The sequence below is a fragment of the Hibiscus syriacus genome, unplaced genomic scaffold, assembly GCF_006381635.1.
Source record: "Hibiscus syriacus cultivar Baekdansim isolate YM2019G1 unplaced genomic scaffold, ASM638163v2 tig00109923_pilon, whole genome shotgun sequence".
In the NCBI taxonomy this organism is placed as follows: Eukaryota; Viridiplantae; Streptophyta; class Magnoliopsida; order Malvales; family Malvaceae; genus Hibiscus; species Hibiscus syriacus.
The window spans coordinates 370,557-379,127 of NW_024062529.1; the positions used below are offsets into that span (position 1 = coordinate 370,557).

General features: G+C 35.9%; 1 protein-coding gene across 2 annotated transcripts; it reads right to left on the reverse strand.

The window, feature by feature from the left end:
- Positions 1 to 113: 113 nt before the first annotated feature.
- Positions 114 to 7,741, reverse strand: LOC120210321 (protein ROOT HAIR DEFECTIVE 3 homolog 2-like). 2 transcript variants are annotated; one of them, XM_039209084.1, is made up of 22 exons: positions 7,347 to 7,741; positions 6,599 to 6,665; positions 6,398 to 6,500; positions 5,857 to 5,927; positions 5,099 to 5,162; positions 4,947 to 5,012; positions 4,787 to 4,834; positions 4,644 to 4,706; positions 4,505 to 4,561; positions 4,124 to 4,282; positions 3,978 to 4,046; positions 3,805 to 3,896; positions 3,414 to 3,492; positions 2,619 to 2,784; positions 2,342 to 2,466; positions 1,964 to 2,226; positions 1,778 to 1,874; positions 1,544 to 1,681; positions 1,356 to 1,460; positions 1,152 to 1,246; positions 774 to 870; positions 114 to 547 (listed from the first exon to the last, which is right to left on the reverse strand). In XM_039209084.1, the coding sequence occupies exons 1-22, from the start codon at positions 7,498 to 7,500 to the stop codon at positions 275 to 277; spliced, it is 2,451 nt and encodes an 816-aa protein (XP_039065015.1). In that variant the 5' UTR covers positions 7,501 to 7,741; the 3' UTR covers positions 114 to 274. The 2 variants fall into 2 exon arrangements, with proteins under 2 accessions (XP_039065015.1, XP_039065016.1); XM_039209085.1 differs by lacking the exon at positions 7,347 to 7,741 and adding an exon at positions 7,070 to 7,164.
- Positions 7,742 to 8,571: the final 830 nt, after the last annotated feature.

Genomic DNA, 8,571 nt, shown 5'->3' on the forward strand with positions numbered 1-8,571 from the left:
AAGCACACAGCATAACAAATTTCGGCTAGAAACATCCGTAACTGTCGCCAAGTAAAAAAAAAAGATTTCATTATTTAAATTTATTCGAACTGTCTACAATAACAGATACCCTTGGCAACTTTGGTAAGCCTATCCTTCGTTATTTGTTCCTTTGCTACGTATGTAAGACCCTCCCTCCCTCTCAATATATTCCCATTTTTCATTCGGAAGTATTTGGACCTATTTGTTATACATTCTACACGGGAAAGCTGGCTTTTATCAAGAAAGCTCAGCTTCAGGAGTTTTTGTGTTTCTTCTCTGCGTTTAAGTTAGGGTTTGAGAACTCAGGACCACTATCAGATACTGAGACGTTGGACGAAACAGATGACTCTGGAATTGAGCTTGTTGGATTTGGCTGACTTTGGTTCCTGAAACTTTGAATTGCTACTAATGGTTGTTGCTTCGGGGGCTCGGGAGTTTGATGGCCTTGAGCCTCTTCGGCGAGTTGCTTTAGAAGATTCATCACAGTAGGAAGGAACCTCGATGAAATAGAGATTAGTCCAGCCAGCTGGAAAGAAGGTGAACAGAGAACTTGAATAACTTGGTAACATTCCAAAGAACAAAAGTAAACATAAATATTGGACATAAATAAACCCACAGACGTTTCAGCACCAATTTGTTTTCGTCATCTACGAGTATATGCTTTCATTTGCATGCCGAAACAGTAAATCATTGGTCACAACTCACAACTACAAGAATTGGAAAAAATAGAGTGCATTCTCTTTCATACTCACAGTGCCATGTTCAAACTGCCCTGGGACATCCATCTTTACCCACATGGCTTTTGAGATTAAATATGCAACAAATAGAAACATAAGATAGAGAGGATTCCTGTTTCATCAGCAAAGAAATATTATGAGCACAATAAGGAAGATCCATACTAGTATTATGAACCGAGATAGGAACCAGAATTTATATGAATATTCATGCTAAACCTGGGGCTTTGACCTGCAGGTTCAAAGACTGCCTTCCCAGGAATGGGGTGGCTCCAGCCCCAACTCTTGTTAAAATCTAGGGGTTTAACCCCCTTTAAAAGAGCATTGCAGAGGACAAAACAAGTAAAAAGAAGCAATGAATAACTGCACTATACACGTTAGATTAGATGAAGTTACCTTATAAGAAGCATAAATTCGTTAAATCCAAGGATAATCATTGCCGCAATTGCCCATGGGGGAGGCAACCAGTTGTTACTTCGCTTGTAAGCCTCCTAAGATAAGAAACAAAATCATTAGAAAGATAGCCTAAACTATTTCCTCATTGATATGTCATCTCCCACAACTAGCAAGAGTAGCAATCAAGAGCATTAGATTACATACCTGTGCTGAAATAGCTTGAGTAACTATATATTCTGTCTCTGCTTTGAATTGTCTCCACAATGACTTGCATTGCACCGGTGTAATAAGGGTATTTTCAGGAGGAACCTAATACATGTTCGACTTTTAAATAGGAAAGTTTGGTCTGATGAAATACATACTATATTACAAAACTAACCAACCCACATTACCTCCTCCCATTTGCTAGAGGCAAGAAGGTCTGGAGAAGTTTCTGTTCCTTCCATTAGGGAAGAAAATAGTATGTTTTCGATTTTATCTAGTTTCTCCTCCAACCGGATGGCAGCCATAACAGCTAACAGCCTCAGAGACTGCAAACAGAACAATAGTTGAAAGCCTCTCAGATTGCTGTAGCATGAAATTAATGTATATTACAGTTCCATAAATGAAATAATCCAAAAAATCACCGCACTACGAGCATCCTTAGTAATTGTCTTAATGTCTTCTTTTCCAGTCCAAACTCTTGGCATTAAATCGCTGTCATGACTGAATACAGTTGAGAACCTGAAACATTACATCAAGCATTAAACACAACAGACTATTAATAAAATCAAACAGCAATAATACAGAATTTGAAATCTGATACTCCCTACCTATCCTTCATTAGGATCAGAACTTTTCCAGCTTGTTCTTTTGCTTTCTTCACAACCAAATTTCTTGCATAATCCCTCAAACCTTGCAGCATGCTCTCCATTGAAGGTTGGTCTAACTCAAAACTAGAAATGGCAGTTGAAAACTCTGACACAGCATTCTCAGTCTGACGTGTAAGAAGCTTTCTTATTGAAGCCCAGGTGTCTCTTTCAGCAGCATCAAGTAGAGATTCCACTGGCTCAGATAGTGATTGTCTAAGTTTTTCCTGAGTAAAACTAATATGTCAGAACCTTGCTGATTGATAAAAAAAATAGTGAAAAGTTTTAAAAAAATCTACAGATAGAACAGTCATACAAGGTTGAATTACTAAATAAAAGTACCTCATATCTAGCAACCAATTCAGACAATTTTGCATTAAGAACAGATGATATGTGAGCATCAATATCTCGTTGCAGTTTTTCCCTAACGCTAGAAGCATCCCAATTAGTATGTCTGATAGCAGCATCTGTAAGAGATAAAAAAAATAGACCATTAAAGAAGATAAACAAGTTGAACATTCTTAACTCAGTACTTTCAAATCATATTATTATGGTAATTTAGGGTTGCTTGGCATAGTTCATTAAAGCACAAACAAATGAAAAGAGTTTAGTACATTACCTGCACATCCTTGGTCAAACTCAAGCATACAAGACTTGGTACATGCATGAGCAGAAGCTGCAAATCCTTCTCCTTCCTTCAGCATTTGATCCAGTCTAGACTTAAAACCTTCAAGTGATTTGAAGCGTAAATGTCCTAGCAGTTTGAGATAAGCAGGATGCACAAGCTGGTCAATTCAAGAGAGTACCTCAATAAGAGGAAGATTTTTGTGATATCAAGATTTTCAACAAGCTAACTCATTCTGGCACATACAATAGAGCATTACAAAATTATACCAGCATTGTAGGCCCGTGAGCACGTACATTCATGTAAACAATCCTAAAGATAATGAAGAGGCAACAAATTGAAAATCCACTCACATGGACTCAAGCAGATTACATATCACGTTTAGCAATTAATGCATATATCAGCAGATTAGTTACCAGGTTATCTAATTTACAATCAAGGAGGGTCAGAACAGAATACCTTCTAGATATTAAAATATAACAACCTCCACAAAATATCATAGATATTGATAAAATCAGACCATCATGATTCAAAAGAACACTGGTTATAGTAGATGGACATTAAAAGAACACCCATAACAAAACAATACTGTAAACTCCTGACAAAAGGAATTAAAAAATCCTGCAGTTGCATGCATGGAGATAAATTCAAGCAGACAATAAAAAAGTCATTGTTGAAAGTGACCAACATGTTAGAACTTAAATTTAAAAGCCTGAATGTTAGCTATACAAACCATCAAGTTTTTGAAACAAAATAAGCATCAAAGTGGTAGAAGCAAACGGAACTTACATCCAAAGCTTTTGACTCCAGTTGTTTCCGTTTTGCATTTCTTACACCCTCATCGAAGTAGATTGCCTCTGAGTCATATCTATGGCAAAAAAAATGGATGTGTACAAGCAAGATTATAGTTTGCAGGGAAAACAACAGATATCCAATATGAATCATAAAATTATCTAATAGTAAAAACAATAAAGAACTAGGAACTACATTGAAGTTTGAGGAGTGAAGAAACCTTCTAACTTACATATTCTGGTATCATAATGCATAGATTAAAGCCTTTACTGTAGGTCTTTTTTTCCAAATTGGAAAACTATCCTTTTGCATACAATTTAAATCGAAATAGAGGTGCATCAAACAGAAATTATGTCATTGAACATACCGACCGTAGAGATAAACTTACTCTGAAAAGTAGGTTTCTAGGATAGTACTCAGCTTTCTCCCAAAACCAGATACTGACCCAGATTGAACAGCTTCTTCCAATGCTAACCAATCCTACACAATATAATAATCCCATTACTGAAAAGTATTCAATCAGCCAAGCAACATCTAAGTGGAAGATAGCTGTAAAAGTACCGCATCAGAGGATAAGCGACAGAACTTCTCATTGGCAATCTCTTCACAACGAACAGTGGCAACCATTACCTAATGAACATGATGAAATAAACATTTACTTAAACGGGAAATCCTATCTGGATAGGAAGATATGGGCAAGGAGAAACCTTGTGAGCAGGAAGATCCAGATCCTTGTTCTCTTTTATAACTTTCCATATCTGTTGTGCACTGAAAGAGAATCCAGAGGCAGGGACAACACCCTGTCTATCACCGGCTAGTCCTCCCGGAGAAATAGAATTGAAAAACCGCTGCCTTAATTCAGCAACCTGCATATGATATCAGACAAGGCAGTAAGGCTCTAAAACCACTTTCCTTGCTAGTTCAAGCCTTCTCTAACGTATCAACAAAAAAGGGATCATGGGATCCAAAACACAATTATTTGGTTAAACAAGGTAACATGACAAGACTTAAAAGTTGACACTAAAAGTTAGTTAGAGCAAAAATTTGAAGTATGATGAAACTTGATTAACTAGAGAGTGAGAGGCTACCTGTTCTTTGAATTGCTCCTCTTTTTCTTCATAGCTTGATAAAGCGGTGACCTCCACCTTCATGTCAAAGTTGAAAGGTGAAAAAATATTTATAGTCATGTAGTAACATGTAGTAAAAAGGGTATCAATATATTCTTACATTAAAGAATTCACTGAGGGGTGTATCTTTATGGGCAGCAGGTTTACTAACTACATTCCATATCTGCAATAAATTTGACCAATTAAATTGCTAGGAAAAAATGAGGGAAAGGGGAAGTGGAAATACATAATACACGATGTTACCTTTTGAATATCTTCCCTTAATATAGGCTCCAAATATTCAAGGGGGGTCTACAAAAACAGTCACAAAAAAAAGAAGGGGAAAATGAATACCTTAAATGTTTCAGTACAAAGCCAGATGATGAGTTTAGTTTAGAAGAAAATGGAAAACATTAATCCAGACCTTTGTTTTATCACGTATAACAAATAGCAGTGTTGTTTTCCGGGGGCTGAATAATCGCATCATTACCTTGATTAAAATTGTAAACAAAACTCTTAAACACAATTAACGAGCAGATAAACAGGGGCGAAAAAGATTACGTGAACACGGAGTACCTGAAAAACTGTTTTTAGTAGCGGTTTGTTGGCAGCCTGCTCCCGACCAATATCATGACACCACCTACATCAATATCCGATATCTAATTAACATCTAAATTTATTTCTAGCATCCTATTTTAAAAAAATAGGCTGAAATATAGAGACAAAGTCAGATTCCATTAAACCAAACCATGCATTACCATTAGCACCACGACTATATAAACAAGAAATAGATAAAAGATTAAAAAAAACAATGATGATAAAAGACACGATGAACTACTTGAATGGATCACATTTAAGAATTGGAGCTATATTCAAGATTGTCCAAAAGCTTAATAACATATTATAATATTACTCATTCTAATTCAGGATTTTTTGCAAACAAAACAAGAAAAGGAAAAGGAACTACAGCACAAGAGCCATGGGTGAGCAATGGAGATGCTATATAGGCAGGCCTTAATTCCAAAGCTAGCCTATGGAAACCCCGGTGAAATCAATCAATTGATGTTTGAATACATGTGAGATACCTAGAATTTTAAAGGTTTGCACACTCTTGGTTGAAAGTTCTATAATTGTGATTGAGTTGTTCATCCAGTTCAGACTATTAAAATGCCCACATATTCAAATTTAAATACAAAGGCTGTACCGGTAAGATTTATAGTGATTTAAGAGGATCTTAGCAGTACTGCTCATAATTTTTCTTTTAAGACAAGAAAACCTTAATGCATTGATCATCAAATATATGACACATCAAGAGCATATATTTATACACTCACATGTTAATTAGCACAACATCGGCAATTGCCAAAGCAAAAAGGGCACTTTGTTTCTCAAATGTAGTGTCATCCTGAAAAAAAGGAAAAATCACAACAACAAAAATCCAATGTGAAGATAGTGGCAAAGAAATATGACTATCCAAACAAAAATAAAAATGACTGGAATAATTAATTAATACACATTTTATATTTAGTAATATATACTTTGAGGTGCCCTTCCCAATTCAACTCTTATATCTTCCATGCTGGTATTTATTTGTGTCTGTTGGTAGTTTTGAAGACCACAGGGAAGCTCGGTAAATTGGATGTGAGATATACATCCAGTTAATTCCCCAAGCCGGTAAGTGTTTATATGACCATATCTTGCCAAAATAAAACAAATTCTGTGGACATTTTGGTATTTCACTCCAATTTGATTTGAATAGAACTCTCACTGAATAAAAGCCCTTCCTCTCCAAATGAATCAACTTATATACTGACTCTCAATGCAATTACTATTATCTTCGACGGTCAAAAGTATTTCCTTTAAAAGGCTAGTTACCTCGCCTCTTTCTCTTCCATCAGTACCTTCCAAATCCATGGCAATGGTGAAAGGCTCTATTCCAACGCAATGTGCAATCCAAATACCCTTGGTGGTTTGACTCCTGCAATGAAATTGGATCAGTTTAGAGATCTATCACGTGATAGAGAAAATAAAATCTAACAGAAAATATTAGACAGTAATTTGAGAAATGCAACTAACCTTCCCCTATATGCATCCATCTCCCTGAAATTTGTGTGGAAAAGATGATTTAACAGGGTGCTCTTCCCTATGAACAGAATACAAAACCTTTTAGTCGACAAGGCAAACATCATTGTAAGCAATTTATTGTAAAAGCTAAACACACACGCTGGCAACCCTACAAACCATCAGATTGCCTCAGAAAATATTACAACAGTTGGGATCAACCTAACGGTTTATCAATGAACTAGCCTCAAAGCGAACACTAAAGAATCTTAACAGTAATGTATAAGTATATATATTACAATAGTAAGATAAATGGTAATCACTGTATTAGCGTACAATCATTAACCTTCAGAAAAAAACTAAATTTTTATTTTTAGAAAATAGGATGTAAATTCTCTTCCAAAATCTGCTAATTTCACTGGCAGGTTCAGTGTTTACATTAGATATTTTGAGAAAAATGAATTTTGAATGCACGGGTTCACTTCCAGAGAAAGTTACGCACAAAATCCGAATTCAACGAAAAACAATCAATCAACTTCACTGGATATTCAGTTCCATTTTAGCATTAACAGAAGTAATCCATTATAGAACTCGATCTTCGAATTGGACACAATTGAACTAAAAGTAAGTATTGAAAAAAAAATATTACAATTTCAACAATAAACTTGTCCTCGAAACTTCAACGAGCTAAAATTAGACATGCAGGAGCCAAAAGGGACAGAACAAGAAAGCGAAACTGGAAACGGATAAGAAAGCAACGCACCGCTACTCTGAGGGCCCATGATGGCGACGACGGCATAAGAGAGACCACAGTTTGAGAAATTAGTAGTCCGCATGAAGTTATCGAGTCCAACCACATTAAACTCTCCATCTCCATCGATCAATTGCGTCGAGCAACAATTATCTAGTTCCGCCATCTCCACAAAAACGGATCAACAATCCAAAAAAAAACAGAGGAATCAAAGGTGAATATGTAAGCACAGAATAAACAGTAACGAAATTAGGTTTTCAGTGATTTGTCTTGGTTTTAGTGAAGAATCAGATACCGTAGACAGTTTTTTATTTCTTTGAATTTTCTTTTTAAATTTCCTTGATGGTTAAGGTTTGTTTGGAGTTTTGGTGGTTGTGTGAGAAGGAAAATGGCGAATTGTAGAGAAGCAACCGAATAGAGAAGCGAAGCAGTATTTGTTTCTTTTGGCTTATGACCAGAGTCTCGGAATAGCTGGTCTCTCGGGTTTGCCAGAATTTTCTTTTCTTTTTTTAATTATTTTCCAATGATGAAAATTGAGGTGACGATGAAGATAATTAGAGATGGTAAACGGGTACAGTTTCGTGGATTTCGTATCGTATTCGTTTTAATTAGGGCGGGATGGATATAATTTTAGCGGGTAGTGGGCGGGTAATGGATTTGAGACATTACCCGCCCGCATCCACTTACCTAGCTAAATAACCGCTCGCCCGCCTGCCCACTTTCTATTATATATGTAGGCAGTAGTGAATTTAAATTGGAGCGCTCTCAATTGGAGGAAATAGAGAATAATGATTGTAATACTCGAGTATCAGATGTCACAAGTATTGTCTGAAATTTTAGAATATTGTACCAAAGAACAAAAACATTATTTGTTTGTCATTTATGTTTCTAAACTTTAATTATGTATTTTATTATGGTGTTTTATGTACTTTAATATCTATATTAACACTTAACTCAAATAATTCTTGGATTATTTTATTATGTTTCTTAATGGACATGTTTTTTTATGTTTTTTGTTTATATATAACTTAAGTTTGCTTTCAGGCGGATCTAGACGGGTACGTCACTAGTGGGTAGTGTGTGTGGGGATGTATTTGAAAATGTACCCGCGTGGGCGAGTGTGGATTTGAAAATTTGTACCTATTATGGATGGTGGGCGGGTAGTAGATTGAAAAATATTAGGTGAGTATGGAATGGGGAGGGGGTATCCGTATTTGACCCGCCCGTTTGCTATCAC

Coding starts and splice junctions, on each gene's coding strand:
- LOC120210321 (XM_039209084.1), bottom strand. CDS start 7,500: ATGGCGGAACTAGATAATTGTTGCTCGACGCAATTGATCGATGGAGAT. Junction 1,247..1,355: donor CTCAAGCTATTTCAGCACAG/GTATGTAATCTA, acceptor TTCTTATCTTAG/GAGGCTTACAAGCGAAGTAA. Junction 871..1,151: donor GAATTTATGCTTCTTATAAG/GTAACTTCATCT, acceptor CTGATGAAACAG/GAATCCTCTCTATCTTATGT.